Consider the following 17,081-nt stretch of genomic DNA (forward strand, 5'->3'; position numbering starts at 1 on the left):
AAAAAAAAAAAAAAAAAAAAAGAAAAGAGGAATTGGAGTGAGGCGGGCATCGAGCCGATATATAGTCGTCGGAGATTAGGTCTTTGAGAGGTTATATCGCGTGCTCGTAAACCAAAACCATTTTAACACTTACTTTGGCACTGCTCTATTTGCTAGAAAATTTTGCTCCACTTTGCTTAGCGAGGCATCCTCTCTCTCTCTCTCTCTCTCTCTCTCTCTCTCTCTCTCATCCCCCTCCCGTTCGCCCGGTTTGTCTGTCTTTCTCCGACACCTGTGCCAGCCTTTTCCCCGCATCCCTCTTCCGCCGCATCACGGCCTCATCCAATTCCCATTGCCTGTAGTGGTGCGACGGGGCTATTCGAGCAAAAGCGACCGGGTAAATATCTTGCAGTGACGGTAAACGGAATTGAATAAACATTTTTCAGCAAATAGAACCGACAATGGTACGAATTTAAAAGTCGCTGAGACGAGCACAGGTGGTTCTCCCCCGCCAGCGGGGGGAAAAAAAGCACCGAACGGAGAAATTGCATTTCACCCTTCTTGCACCACTCTCTTTCTCTCTCTCTCTCTCTTTCTCCTTGCGTGCCTCTCTGCCTCCTCGACTACGCGTATCCACCGCGTATTTCTTTCGTTTTCTCCTTTCGTTCGCCCGGTGACCTCGAACGACGGCGAGAACGACCCAATAAAGTCCACGCGGTCGTGATTCCTCGACGTGACGCGACCGAACGCGTCGGATGACTCCAGTTATCTCCTCCCTCGGTTCTTGCCCGGGAATTGGTTATAAATGCTAATGTACGAGCCAGCTGCGGCGTAATCTCGTAAGGGTAGGGGGATGGAAGGTTCGCGGGAGTCGACGTTTGCAATTTTAAGGTCGGTGTGTCGTGGCGTTCGTCGCCTTACGGAAGACGAATACCACGGCTGCTATAGCTGGCGGAGGTGTTTGGGGGATGCACTCCAATTTAGAAAGTTTGGGAAAGTATGCCGGGATCGCTTTGCCAAACGAGAGAGCGGCTAGTGTTAACAAAATATCGAAGCGAATTCCAAGGATAGCTGGCTCTTGTTACGTAAGTTGCGGACCGAAAGAACAACCTGAGATCGACGAGAACGAGGAACGCGCCGAGCTTTTACAAAGCAACGTAAATACCTAAGTTGGTGTGTCCTTTAGCGAGGGTACGCACGGTACGTGTCTTACGAGATAATTGCCCGATAATCGTTGGATAATAACGTATCCGATATACTTTTGTAATTTCATCAGGCGTGTTTCGACGTAGTTGGTGTCCTTTGTGACACAAATGATGAAACAAATTACCAAATTTGTGTCTACCAGAAACTGAGTAGTGGTACGCGACATTGATAACAAAAATATTTATGTACGCCAGGAACATCTGGCAGCGTTGAAAGAGTATTTCCCTACTTGGATAATGTGGACTTGATATTTTTATACAATCTGATTTGAAATCACTACTTCGTTCTTTTATTATTTGATTGTACATTGGGTTTATACCCGTTGCAAATCTCATTTTAACTTACCATGTTTGCATAATCCTAGGGTATTTCGTAATTTGTGAGATATAATGAACTTTCTGTTTTAATTATTATTACAAAAGATGCTCGGAACGACCATCTTGCATTTGAAGACAAGCCTGCACGCGTCTTGTCATTCATCTGGTTACTCTCTCTATCATTCCTGGTGTTTCTCNAAAAATCAACGTACTTTGTGCCTGTTGGTTTTCCATCAAGAAAAAAAGGTCCAATTAAAAATTTATCAATTATTCCTGCCCACACGTTTAAACTAAACTGATATTGATGTCTTGAATGCACAATAACAAGTGGGTTTTCCTCATCCCAATTGTGATTATTATGAACATTGAATATACCATCCCTGGTAAAACTAGCTTACTAGAGTTTGCTCTGTTTATAAAAATTCATTATATCTCATAAACGAAGTGGGTCCCCACAAGTTACGAAACACCCTGTATATAAGATACACATGGATATAAATTTTCATTTGATCTTGTTTCTTCTTTGATCGTATATAGATATCATACTTCTCTCTATATATTGTAAATTGAGCATATTTCTCTCTGCATTGTTTTATTACCTTTTTCGATATACATTCCCTTTGATAATCTTGGTCGGGCTATTATCGTTAAATTTGTTACTGTTATTTTGTACTTCAACTATTTTTCCTCTTCCCCCGAGCCATGCAATTTTACTTTCTTCTATATTACACCGCACGCGGAGTTTTCCGCTGTTTTTCTGTTCATTCGTTTATTTTCCCCTTGTATTGTTTTTACTACGTTTCCCTGCGTTACGTTCTATTTCCTCTGCGTTCTGTCGTATCCACGCTCTGCCCATGTGACAATCCTATTTCCTCTATTATTTCTCCCAAGTTTGCGCACCTTGTTTGATATATTTGTCACCGAAATAAAAATTACACCAAGTATATCATAAGTAGCAGCTGTAGCAAGTGAACGCGACACAAAATCGTTGGAGGTGCAATTATTCGCAAATTAACTCTTCTTCGTTACCTCCGAAAATATTTTTTGTATCATCTGCCAGCAATTTATTTGCGAAACAGCGAGCAAAGTACCAATTCAAGTAAAATGACATAGCATTAAACATAATCATCCGGTATAAATGTTTAAATTTAGCATGAAACTTTGTTGATTGTATCTCTCTAATATGCGACCTTGTTTAAAGAAATTATCAAGTATAGTCTCTTGCAAAAATTTTCTTTGGTATTTTATAAACTTTCGTAAGGAACAGTGAGAAGCTTAGTTTAGGCGAGTTATCCGAAATTATTCGAATAATTAGATGATAATGAGACTCACGATTGTCTCTATTCCCAAAGAATTTTTTCTTTTGAAACTTTATTATGTCTTATACGTCGTTATATTGCACTATATCGTGTACACATGAATTTCAAGGTCAAAATGGATTTTTTTTCTTGCATTGTATCCTACTCATCACGAAGGTGAAACTTTTCCAAAGAACCATACGTCGCAATCTAACAATTTTCTTGAGAAATGGCTAAAGTTTCTCAATCGTTTAACATTGCGTGGGTGCTAACAGCGACTTTATGACTCTAGATTTTACTGATATTTCATTTATTATAGTTGCAGCATCAGCGTGAGTCTAAATAATCAAATAACAAAACCAGTTGTTAACATTATTCATATCATAAACATTCACACGTCCATAAAATGTCGCTGTTAGAACGCACGCGTCCGCAGTTAAATGATTAAAAAACTTTTTCAAGGGAACTATCAAGTACTAACTATAAAGTATTTATATTGGTTACGATTTATCAGGTTTACATTACCTGTTATTAGAACGTTTAATGTTTAATTTAATATTTAATTTAATATTTATATTTCAAATAACGTTCACAGTCAATATAAATCAAATGTTAGTAAAATCTGATCCAGAACCATAAAGTCGCTGTTAGAACCCACTCGTCCGCAGTGTCAAACGAGAAACTTTTTTTGCCATTTTTCCTTGAGAAAGTCTTACCTTTACAACAAGTAGAAGACAGTGAAAGAAAAAAAAAAAAAAATTTTGACCCTGAAATACAAGGTGAAAAGTGAATTTTGCGACAGGTTCTCTCCATATACATATCTCCGTAGAAAATCGAAAGCAGTAGAATTCATCTGTCATTCAGCCACGGACAAACTTTTCCTTCCACCCTGTAGACAACGAGCCAAGCGTGAAGGAAGAGCGCACGGTTGGAAATCGGGGCGGAAGTTGAGGAGGTCAGGATCCATGAGGTATCCGAGAGGCGTCGCGAGAACCGATTTACGATCGCGGGTCAGCTCGGGTAGTTTGTTCCAAAGAGCGCGTGAGCGTTTCTTCGCCTGTGTGAGGCAAGATCGAGAGCGGACGGACTATAAATTAGCATCGAGTTAGTGTCCGACAAGCTCGAATCCATCGTTCTCCCCTCCCCTTTCTTTTACCTTCGCTTCGTTTCTCCATATATATTTGCAAGGTATTTGCACGGTGAATTTCGTTGTTCGAACACGAAGTCGCCCGTTCGGTTTTACAAACGCTTTCTAACGCTCGGTTCTTCCAAGTTTTCTCAAAGCTCAAGTTTGCCAATTGCGTAGGATGGAAAGGAAGCTGAAGGGGCAAATCCTTGGAAAAACGTTCGCCGACGACGCGGAGGAGGGAAAGCCGCGAAACAGGTTCGAACAGGTATATCAAATTGGTATCGAATTCCGAGAGGTTCTCACGCGTCGAGGCCGCGGCGAAATTGGCGGGATAACGTTTCCCGCGGAATCCTCTCTTTCTGTCTGTCTGTCAGCGAGCGGTAAGAGAAGCAATCGAAGAATTAAAGGATTTTATTGGCCCGTTATCACCCGTTTGCTTACACCGTGAAATTACCTTTCAATCCGGTTTTCCTACAGCAGTACAGGAGAACTTTTGCACGCGTGGCAATTAACGGTATCGGGTGCGCGCCGTACGTTTTTATACGGTGGAGAGGGAGAGAAATAGGTGGTATGCCCGGAGAAGCTCGCAGAATTTATTTCTAAGAGAAAAAAATTCAGGGTTTATTTAAAAAGAAAAAAGAAAATTATTCGTCCAAATTTACGATGTTATTTTCGAGGCATTACCCCCTCGATAGTGTATACAACTTATTCCAACAGTACACTATTCTATTGGATTTAGCGAAACAGTGCTGCAACTCTTCGGTTAAAATTGCTTTTCGTTATTTTCGTCGTTTGTCGATTCATTGCGTCTACATCCCCAAAATACTAATCTTTTTTTTTTGATAATAAAGGAAATTTTACCTTTTTTTTTGACAGCAGAGGAAATTTTACGTTTTTAAGTAAACCAGCATGTACAAATTAAATTTATTTAAAAAAAAAAAGCTAGACATTAATAAATACGACAAACATTTAGTTTCTAAATATACATTTATTTCGTTTATTTCACAAACGAAATAATACAGATCATTTACTTTCGAGATAAATAAATTAATTAACCCTGGATGCAGAAGGTACAAAATAAATTTTACTTATTTATTTTTAAAGGAAATTCATTATCCCAAACTATTAATAATATTATTAATTTTTAATTATTACTGAAATATACTTTTCATTGTAAAATTTAATTCAATTATATTAAATTAAATTACTTATATATACATAAATATTTTTATATATACATTATATATATATATATAAATAAATATTATATATATAATATAATATTATATATATTAATAAATTATATATATATACATAAATATTTTTAAATGAAAGTTTCAACAATATTTAATTCCACCTAACGTGAATCAATAATTTTATATAAACGATATGACATTTAGCAATTAGTTAACTCGTTGACCTCTCTTGTCGCCGTGTGTCTTCTCGAAATAGATATTAAGATTGTGTCGAGACTGCGTTTCTTTTATCGGGCTTTATCGCGAGCCCGATTCTCGCGAGAACGAGCAGCTAGCCCCAGCCACCGTGATAGAAGAATACTGGCGACCGTGTTTCTTACGCTCGGCGCGACCAGTACGAAATTTCGATAAAGAACCCCGTGGATCCACCAACACACGCCGGCCACAATAACGCCGGTTCCTCGATATCCCGTGGAAGACAGTTGAATCTCTAGGTGGGAAGCGGGACTTTGAATTATCGAGGACGGCCCTCTGGGAAATCGCGGGAAAATGTTCTTTGGAATTTTCGTTGCTGCCTCCCCCCCCCCTCCCCCTCCCCCCGTTCTTTCTCGTTCTTCGGCCAGAAGGGACGATAATCGACGATCATCCTCAAATCCACTAATACAGAGCCCCAGAGAGAGAGAGAGAGATCGGACGAAAGAGAGCACGAGACAGGTCGGATAAAAATGGCGATGGCCGGCAAGGTGAATCAAGGGGAGGATGGTCGATTCGTCTTGAGCGGAAATCGGTGACAGGTATGCCTCGTGTGAGATTTCTCCAGGCATCGACATCCATAAATGCATAGCAAGATCAAGCGGTTTAAAGCCCTTCGAGTTCCTGATATCTCCCACACGCGTGATTCAGGATCACCGCGCCATTGGATGCTCAGTGATATTTAAATTCGAAGATTCCACGGGAGATTTCGTGCCCGTATACACGTATACAGGAGGGGAGGGGGGGGGGGGAGCTGTATAGCTGTGGCGTCACAGTTGAAATCTGGAAACGCTTCCATGGTATTTTTAATATCGTCGTAACAGAGGGCTATTGAAATTCTTCGGCGCTCGGATCGCTTCGGCGTCAACGTTTTGAATAAAGGCGAGCCGTGCAATCACGCTATTAATAAACGACGCGGCGGGGCGAAAAGGTGGGGAGGAGATCGCTGCTTCTATTATTATTGGATAGTTTGACACGTGCGGCGCCCCCGCGAGCGAAATATTTTACGCAGAAGTCGGAGAAATTGAAGTCGTCTTAAGGCTACTTGCTCGAAATATTTGCATTGAAGTGGGAAGAAGAGGGAATGAAACGATGGTTGAATTTTTCTTCCCCTTTCGCTTAGAGACACACGAATCGAGATATTTTGGAATACTTTCTCCTCGTTTCTTTCTTTCGCAATTTTCACTGTTCGCGCGGTCAACATTTTAAAAATGTTTCTCCACCGACGCGTTGTCTCCGTTCTCGCTGCAGGATATTCTGTAAATCTGTTGTCGAGGTGAGACGACATTTCCCTATCTACGTAGGTCGTTCAAAAGTTTCTTAATCTCGAATTGTTACGTATAATACTTTGGTTTGAATAACTTGACATTCTCGACATTCGTCTAAGATCGTCACGATGCATTACAGGTGCGAAATTTGTTTAATTTCGTTAATGAAAAGACTTAATTGTCTTGATTAAACAATTGTTTAATGCAATTAACTGTTTCAATTGAACGATTAATTTAATTAAACGTTGGAATAGCATTGTCACGTGAAATATCTCTCTTTGTTTAAGATGCCTTTATCTAAAATACTTTGTCAGTGAAAATGACAAAGCGTTAAAAATAATTGTCTACAATAAATATGAAAAGTTTATCTGAACTGAGTCACCCGTTCTCTTTGGCCAGAATTCAATTTTTGCGTCACGATAATAACCGTATCACCAATTTTTCTCTTATTGTGTTTAAATGAAAAATTTCCAGAAATTATGACAAAGAACTTCAGTAATTTGTATCTTGTGTCGATACATAAAAGCTCAGTACTCTGTAATAATAAAAAAAAAAAAAAATAGAAACAAAAATGTGGTGGAAATTGTGTGGGAAAGAAGAAATCTCAGAGACATTATTACGTATATAATTGGAATAAGCGAAACAACAAACGTACAGAGCTAATCTAACCTAAATGTCCGCGCCAACTCATAATAGCATTTAAGAATGCGCTTTGATAATAATGACCGGGAAATTGTGCGTATATAAACGTTCTGATGATAACGATTACGAGAGAATTAAACGTGCACACTCGGTGATACTGGCCAGGAAAATTGCGTGTGTATACGTATACGCTGATGATGCAAATGGTTTAGGTTAGGAAAATACAAACACTTCGATCTTCGATTCATCAGTTCACAAGACTTTTCCCCTTTAGTCTTTAATTGTCTTTAATTTTTTGGATTAATTGTTCATTTGCCACTTGTTTACTTTTCCACTTTGTTTCGCTTAACGAAGGTTTTTCAACCTTCCTTTGAAAATTGAAGGCCACACCTTTTGAAAATTGCCGCTTCACAGTATAAAAACAAAAAAGAAAGAAATAAAAATGAATTAACCGAAAAAACGAATTTATTCTCATTTGAAAGTATCCTTTTCTGACTGACCTAACCTAAAGGACAACAACCTAACCTAAAACAATCTAACCTATAAAATAAATTGTAAGATTTCGTTCCGAGTCGCAAGTGATTGCGATTATAAATAATGAAGATAGAAAAATGAAATCGTAAAGCTAGTACACCTAACCTAAAACAATCTAACCTATACAATAAATTGTAAGATTTAGTTCCAAGTCGCTGACAACTCGCGCAAGTGGTTCCGATTATAAATAATGAAGATAGAAAAATGAAATCGTAAAGCTAGTACACCTAACCTAAAACAATCTAACCTATAAAATAAATTGTAAGATTTAGTTCCAAGTCGCTGACAACTCGCGCAAGTGGTTCCGATTATAAATAATGAAGATAGAAAAATGAAATCGTAAAGCTAGTACACCTAACCTAAAACAATCTAACCTATAAAATAAATTGTAAGATTTCGTTCTGAGTCGCAAGTGATTGCGATTATAAATAATGAAGATAGAAAAATGAAATCGCAAAGCTAGTACACCTAACCTAAAACAATCTAACCTATAAAATAAATTGTAAGATTTCCGAAATGTTAGTAACTCGCGCAGTTATCGAATGGTCGATGCGACTGTAAATGATGAAAGTAAAAAAGAAAAGAGGTTAAGAAAGTAGATATTTTGGAAATCTCTAATATTTGGGGAGAAAATAATGTTCATACTTTCTCTTCGTTCCTTCATTGCAACTTCCACCGTTCGCGCGGTCAATTTTAACATTTAAAAATCCCAAAAAGCAAGACCTTGACTTACGAGATTCCATCCAAATCTTTCCATCGAGTATATCCTCGTCTGCTTCTGTTTGCAGATTGCCCCAGAGCCTCAAGTGGAACAAAAACGGCCGGCTAATTTACGAGTGAAACACACGCGCAGGAGATGTCACGAGAGCTAATCACCGAGTTAAGCGGCTACTCGCGGTGAGTTTCACGTCTCCCGACCCGTTAAATCGACGAACTGCCAGAGTAACAGAGTCCCGGAAGCCCGGAGCAAAGGAAGATAGGAGACGCGAGAGGTGGAAGAACGAATATATGAACGAATATATATCGTACGGGTCGAGCATCGTGGAAAATTCGCGCCAGAGTGCAGGACCACCGAGGCAGCCGCGACCTGCATCGAGGACACTTATCCGGGGAATCTTGTTTGCCGGGAATAAAGGCTTGTTGAAGTTGCCATCCACTTCCTTCCGCGTTTGGTTCAACGTTCTGGATCCCGGCGGCTCCACTCGCGGCTACGTCTCCCTTTTTTCCCTCGACTCTGTTCTTGGCAGAGCGCGACGAACGAGAGCGAGAGCACGACGAAACGTGCAGGGCGTGTGGAACTCTCCCGGGTGCCTTTACATTCAACCGGCACGGAGAAAAGTTCGAGTGACTCATGGAGACGCTCTTGAAATTCACTCCGCGCCGTTGTTTAAGTTTCCATTTGGCTGGCAACGCGCCGGGCGAAAGAATCGTCGCGGTGTAGCGGAAGCGCGGCTAAACCTGCGTTCCGGAGTGCCGGTGGTTTCCGTGTTGTCATCGGTGTTTAATCGATCGGCACGCGAACCTCGCGTCGCCGTTTTCCAACACTCGACGAACCTCCGGACCCACCGAAGACGAAATCGCTGAACACGGACCCCCATTGAAGACATTGGAGAAGACTGGGATTACCGTCGAGTCGCGCTCTTTAATAAGATCGAGTTTGGACGGTTATTGCAATGCCGGGCGGCCATAAATATCTCGCATAAACGTATGCGTGGCTTGCTTGAGAGGGCAATATCCCCGAAAACGAGGATCGAGTCTTTCGATTTCGGCCCCCCCCCCTCTCTCTCTCTCTCTCATCTCCCGGCGTTCGAACTAATATCCCAGAAAATATCTCCAACATCGATTTTTTTCCATAGAATTCCGGGCGGCGTTCCAGCGAGGACGGCCGAGTCCGGCTCTAGAAAAATGACGGTGCCCGCCTTGCATACGCGATCCAACGCTTCCGCTTCCGTTTCCTAAAGGGAGATAATAATAAAAGCCGCCACCAGTCGTTTAGACGCGGTAACCCGCCGACAAAGGCCGAGAAACGGCGCGAGATCGCACCGATGGAGTTTCCCTCGAGCGGTGAACTCGCCGACGCCTCCGGCGCTTTCGTTTGCAACGCGATGCAGCTGAAAGGAATGGACTCGCGAAGATCGCGGAGACGATCGCGCAGAAAATCGTCGAGGAACCAGCACGCCTCCGTCGACGACTCCTCCTCCTCGGCCGCCTCGAGATAGATAAGCCACGACGACGTCGAGAGCATGCACCGCACCGGTGAGCCGCGTTGCTCATTGCTTCGAACGAGCCGAGGCTAGGAAGATGATCTAGCGGGTGATCGAGAGGGCAGCGCAAGAAAGGAGCGAGGGATGATCGATTCGTCGAGGGATACTTCGAAGACTATTAGAAGAAGGTGGCTGTTGTCTCTCTCTCTTTCTCTCTCTCTCTGTTTCTCTGTTTCCCTCCTCGCTCGTCGGTCGTCGTCGATTCGCGCAGAGCGAGCTGAGGCACCGAGCGTGTCAGACAAATGAGTGTTAGAGGACAGAATTGGGCGATCCGGTAGGAGAAAGAGAGAAAAGAAAAGAGAGGAGAAAAAAAGAAGGAAAAGACAGAAACGAGGAGAGAATGGAGAAGGACAGCGCGAGACATTACAGAGCTTACGAGGGCTTCAAGCCCGCGAACAATGGCAATACATCGTCCTTGAAGAGGTCGACGTCCGACCGCTCGAAAACGCATCCGTCGAGGCAAGTGAGGTGCCTTTGCTTCGGCGGAGTGCCGGACAAGGCCAGCCACCATTCCTTCCTCAAGGGCTGTATTATAAACCTCGGCATATGCGCCCTCCTCGTGGCATACACTCTGCTCGGTAGCTTCATCTTCCTCGCCATCGAGGGCGGTGCCGATCCTGGGATGCAACAGAGGACACTTGCTACCACAATAGCGGGGAATCAGCCTACCAGGCGGAATGCCACCGCTTGGTTCAAGCAGGTGAGTGCACAACTATTGATTCCACCGACGCGACGTCGTTTTCTCCTTTTTTTCCCTCTTCCATTCTCTCTCTCTCTCTCTCTCTCTCTCTGTCTCTCTTTTCTTTTTATCTCTCATTGTTGCATTTTTACGGTTAACGATTCGTTTTGTTACGAGCGAACGCGTTTCCGCCAACGCCAACGCTTCGCAAATTACATTCCAGTCCATTTTTTTTTTTTTTTTATATATATTGCTCGGCTCGCCAGTGCGACTCTGGAACACTTTTGGAAAACTTTCTTCCGTTGCGTGTTTTCCCCTTTCCGGGAAGCCCAGTTGCAGATAAATTAAAGATATCGATGGTGTATCGAAGATGCACACTTGGTTAAATAGTCTTTGCCAAAAAGTTGGAAAGAAAAATTAAATTGCGTGTCACGATTCGATTCAGAGATGATTTACGGTTTTCGAGATATGACGAAATTGACGCGTGGGAGGTTTCGTTTTTGAGAAAAGTGAAATTGAAAATCAGTCGACTGCTTGACTAACGAGATATTTTTGTACAGAGATTATCAACTAGCATCGACTAGTCTCGTAATTTTGAATTCGATAATGTTAAATATGGGTTTATTAAATTTGAAAAAAATATTAACCATGGCAATTATTAAATGTGGGTTTATTAAATTGGAAAAAAAATATTGACTGTGACAATTATTAAATATGGATTTATTAAATTTGAAAAAAAAAATATTAACTATGACAATTATTAAATATGAGTTTATTAAATTTGAAAAGAGAAAATATTAACTATGGTAATTATTAAATATGAGTTTATTAAATTTAGAAAAAATATTAACCATGGTATTTATTAAATATAGGTTTATTAAATTTAAAAAAAAATATTAACCATGGCAATTATTAAATGTGGGTTTATTAAATTTGGAAAAAATATTGACTATGACAATTATTAAATATGAGTTTATTAAATTTGAAAAGAGAAAATATTAACTATGGTAATTATTAAATATGAGTTTATTAAATTTAGAAAAAATATTAACCATGGTATTTATTAAATATAGGTTTATTAAATTTAAAAAAAAATATTAACCATGGCAATTATTAAATGTGGGTTTATTAAATTTGGAAAAAATATTGACTATGACAATTATTAAATATGAGTTTATTAAATTTGAAAAGAGAAAATATTAACTATGGTAATTATTAAATATGAGTTTATTAAATTTAGAAAAAATATTAACCATGGTATTTATTAAATATAGGTTTATTAAATTTGAAAAAAAATATTAACTATGGTAATAATTAAATGTGAGTTTATTAAATTTGAAAAGAAAAATATTAACCGTAGCAATTATTAAATATAGGTTTATTAAATTTAAAAAAAATATGTGGGTGTGACAATTATTAAATATGGATTTATTAAATTTGAAAAAAAAAATATTAACTATGACAATTATTAAATATGAGTTTATTAAATTTGAAAAAAATTTTAACCATGGTAATTATTAAATATGAGTTTATTAGATTTGAAGAAAATTTTAACCATGGCAATTATTAAATATGGGTTTATTAAATTTGAGAAAAACGACATAACTTGTGAATACACCCCTAATACATCCAGTTTCGCACTGAACGATCTTATTCTCTTAGTTATCCCGAATTGCTCAGATTCCTGGACGCCAATGAACTCTCGAGTCGATTGAAATATTCTCCTTTCGCGCCATTCTTCCTACCCTTGGAACTCGATGGAAATATATATTTTTTGTTTTTTTTTTTTCCTGTAGGAAAGCCACGAGGCCCGGACAAAGACCGTGGAAAACATATGGATAATCACAGAGAGCCTGAACATTCTCTACCGCGAGAACTGGACGAAGCTGGCTGCCCAGGAGATCGCACGTTTTCAGGATCAACTGGTGAAGAGGATCACCGAGGACATGATGGCGACTCAGAACGCCGGGACGTACGTCGGAAGTTCCGCGAGCGACACCGTGACTGAGAGACGGATACCGGAGTACGAGTGGAACTTTGCCAAGGCGTTTTTGTACTCTCTCACGGTGCTAACGACGATCGGTGAGTGTGAATTACACGATGTTATCAGTATTATTTGTCGTCGCTTGTTTTATTTACGGCCAGTGTGAGCAGAGACTGAAAACCGAAATATTTTGAGGTTTATACCCAGAGACTGGAACCGAAATATTGTGAGGTTTAGGTATTGTACCGGTATTTGCTCCCATATTATCGTAATACAACCGCTATTTGGAAAATCGGTTTTCGAATATCGGTATAAGACGGTATTTTCATACGTATTTTATCGATATTTGATGTCCACAACGATAAAAATACCGAAATATATACCGCTTTACTGACAAAAACACATTTTTCATTTTCTACGTACAGTGACTCTTATTAATATTCGGACATCATGCTATTCAAAATATTGTTGTGGATTTCGATTGTTTATAATNATAAACTGAACTATGTCGAAATGTAGCGTGGCAAAAATATTCGGACATTTGAAGAACTACAATGTTTGAACCTGAAAATTGTCAACATAAACGATAATTAATATTTTGTTAGGTAGCCCTTAACTTCAACAATACATCGCAGACGCTTAGGCATATTTCCAGTAATTTTTTTTAAGTAATTTAGCGAAATATTCTTCCATTCTACGATCAATCGTTGTTTCAACTCCACTTTCGATTTATCGACGTACGACAATTAGTCATTTTTCACCGAGAAAAAGGAAAAACGTATCGAGAGATCGGTCATCTTTTAAAATTAACCAAGAGTATCGTGGCTGACATTGTACGGAGATACGATGAATTAGTATTAGAAATAATAAAGGATACGTGTGTTAAGCGTCGTCGAATTTACTATCGGCAGCTTTATGAAAACATTTAATCATTGTCTCCTGTTCCTTTTCTAATATATTAATATTTTATTTACCGGTATTATACCGAAATACATCTACCGACCTAACATCGTTTTGATAGCATCATATCGGTTCGGTTTCATCGAACGTAATTGAATAGTAACCTAAAAAATATCAGTATTTTACCGATTCGGTCTCTGAGTGTGACCATAAGCAGCCGAGGAAATACACGTAGCACTGGTGAAAAAATAACAGATGAAATACGAACATGATCATCGATATAAGGGTAAGAAGGAGAGTGGAAACGAAAATTTACCCGTGGCTGTCGTGGATGAATTCTTCTTTAGGATAGCCGAGTATCGAAATCACGGAAAGAATCTTCCCGTTTTGAAAAGATGTCGTCCAATCTTCAATTTGGAGTCGTCGATCTATGAAGAAAGAAAAAGAAATCGTGCCGCGATCGATGCACGATCTTCAGAGTTTCGCAGGAATACCGATTCGACAACTGAGAAGGCACATTATCCGCCAATAACGTGCACAGTTTTGACTTTTATCTGCCCGCTCGTAAATCCGCTTTGGTAACTTATCGCCGATCTTTAGCAACAAGGGGCTAAATTTTTGCGAAAGATTCTCGGTTCTCTAGCGCCGAGACGGAGATGTAAATTAGCAGAGAGAAGTGCAAGGATACACTGCCCAATAAATCTGACAAAACAAATTTAAACGCCGATGTGTTATCGCTCCCAACTCTGTTGCAAAATCTTTCACGCTCGAGACCATAAAGCATCCCGAGTCTCAGGTTCGGTAAGCTAGGCAAAATTGCATCGGGTCCCAGAAAACGTGGGATAAGAATCGGAAAATTGATCGGCAAGAGGGGACTAGGGAAACAAAGTTGCGACTGAAAGCTCAGTCATGTCGGAAACGGTGATCATCCATGTTTTCTTCAGCGAAATTATTTTAATAAAAATCGCTGGTAATTCACTCTTGGTAACTCGAGCCAATTCTTCCACGGCTACGTAAATCGACTCTTAACGAGACTCGACGAAATCCGGAAACGGTGTGCCAAGACTCTGTACTTGCTTATATTAAGTATTATGAATTGTGTGCGATAAGTGACGAGGAATCAAAAGTCACTTCCTATTAAAAACTTTGTTGTATATTTAAAAAAAAATTTTCTTTTCGCTGATTAAAGTAAGCTAACTCGAATTCGTGAATGTTCGAACTTGAGTTTAGTTTCAAATTAATCAAATCAATTAATTTCTACCTTTTTAGAAAAGTTTCGTTCTAATATTTTAGTATTCTGTTGAAAAGAAATTGGTGGGAGGAAACTTTTGACCCACCGTGCATTGTCACGATTTACGAAAGGAGGAACAACTTTTGAATCGTTGACATACTTACGTGGAAGGTGTAATGATTTGGGGAGGTATCGAAACAATAATACGAAAATAAAATTTATTACTGGACAATTAAATAGCAAAATGTATATCGAAATGAACAAATTAACAGCGTATGCGATACGAATCGTTGGGAAACAAAAAACTTTTCAACGTGGTAACATGGTCGTACACACCGCGAGAGCAGTGAAACGATAATAAAGAAATTTATGTTTTAAATAGAATAGCCAATTTTTGAACAATGCAAGTAAAGAAATTTGTGTTTTAAATAGAATTTGTGTTTTAAATAGAATAGATACTAAATAAAAAAATTTGTGTTTTAAGTAGAATAGCCAATTTCTGAACGATGCAAATAAAGAAATTTGTGTTTTAAATAGAATAGCCAATGCTACAGAAAATTATTATAATATTAATGAATTCAATTCGTAAAATATTAACAAACTAAAAAATTGTATTGCGGAGGAAAACCTACAATAAATCTTTGCAAATCTCAAAGAAAACTCGTTTCTTCTCTCTCTACATATTCTCTTTCGCGAATTGTGCTATCACGTTTCTACCTTTTTAGAAAACTTTAATTTACGTTACTGTCGACTACGAAAGGATACAAGAATAATTTTTCGTATCACTCGTTCGATAGAAAGAGATTTAATCATTTTCAGAGTGTGCTGTCTCTTTGCCCTTGCTTGATCTTGCCACGTAGATCACGAAATTCTTCGAAATTTCGCGGATGGTGTGTCCTCTTCTTCTTCTTTTTTTTTTTTTTTTTTAATGTACAACACGCTCTCCCGTAAATACGGAACGAAGCGAACAGAGAATTTCACATCCGAACGATCCCTGATAAAACGTATCGGTTTCCCGCGCGCGCGCTGGAACCAGCGACAGATAGGCAGGCGAAAGGTACACGAGGGAGCGGCAAGCGGAGGAAAAAATAGCAGCAGAGAAGCAACAAGAGAGGTCGGCGGTTGCGAGGGTCGAAAGAGGGGGTTGCTGGGGGTGTCCCGGTATGGCGGGCATCAATTTTCAAGGCAAACAAAGTCCAACATTAACGGTGTAATGGCCGTGCCGCGGGCCGCGCTCCTGTTGTCCCCGTTTCGCGTGTCGGAACGCTCGGTGCACGTGCACGCTTGCCGACAATTCCAAAGCGCCCGACTTTCCGGTGTTCGAACCGCGTGACGTCACGTCCGATCGTTTACTCTGGTTATTACTGAAACAGATTGGAAGTCCATGAGTTTTGTGGATATTGCAAAAAAAAAAAAAAAGAAAAAAGAGGGGGGTGGGGGGAGAGAGTGAAAAGGGTAGCGAAAAGTAAATAAAAGAGTCGCGAGATCGTGGCCGAACCATGCACACGACGATGATGCACAGGCACGCAAAATATTTAATTCTTTCGCCACGTGCGTTTCTTGTTTCCTTCTAATTCATCGACGGACGAGTCTTCGATCTTCGTGTGCAATGAAAATTTTTTCTTCTCTCTGTTCGGAGGTCAAACACGATGTAAGTATTATGGTTAAATTAATGTTTCATGTATAATTTGTTTGTATTAAATATATATAATAAAATTAATAAAAAGTTCTATATAATCTAATGAAAATTAAATGAGGGGAATGAAAATTAAGAATGATAAAATTAAAGTGCCAGCAGTTAAACTTTATATTATAAGTTAATGATTTATTAATTTTATTAGAGTATAAAACAATTGTTATGTTAAGTTAATTTTAGGTGAAGTTTAAATTAATATTAATAGTGTAAATTTTTATATTTAAATATTAATATTAATTATTAATATTTATATTTTAATATATAATAATAATTAAATAATATTAATTAATATTAAATATTAATACTTATAATATAATATATAATAATATATAATACTAAATATATATAAGTGATACATAATACAACATAATATACAATATTAAATATAAATAAATAATACATAATATAACATAATATATAATAATAACACAATATTATGATATTATGTGTTATAATATATAATGATACATAATATTTAAATATTAATATTTATAATATAATAAATA

At 38.8% G+C, this 17,081-nt stretch overlaps 1 protein-coding gene across 1 annotated transcript in view; it reads left to right on the top strand.

Annotated features, from left to right (window-relative positions):
* LOC122530052 (TWiK family of potassium channels protein 7-like) overlaps positions 1 to 17,081 on the top strand; it is a 179,303-nt gene that overhangs the window by 83,656 nt on the left and 78,566 nt on the right. Inside the window, exons 2-4 of the mRNA XM_043656688.1 lie at positions 8,610 to 8,718; positions 9,678 to 10,785; positions 12,561 to 12,846. Of these exons, the coding sequence (XP_043512623.1) occupies positions 10,426 to 10,785; positions 12,561 to 12,846 (646 nt within the window). The 5' untranslated portion in view covers positions 8,610 to 8,718; positions 9,678 to 10,425. The remainder of the gene's footprint in view (positions 1 to 8,609; positions 8,719 to 9,677; positions 10,786 to 12,560; positions 12,847 to 17,081) is intronic.

The sequence above is a fragment of the Frieseomelitta varia genome, unplaced genomic scaffold (genome assembly GCF_011392965.1).
Source record: "Frieseomelitta varia isolate USP_RPSP 00005682 unplaced genomic scaffold, Fvar_1.2 scaffold_325, whole genome shotgun sequence".
NCBI lineage: Eukaryota > Metazoa > Arthropoda > Insecta > Hymenoptera > Apidae > Frieseomelitta > Frieseomelitta varia.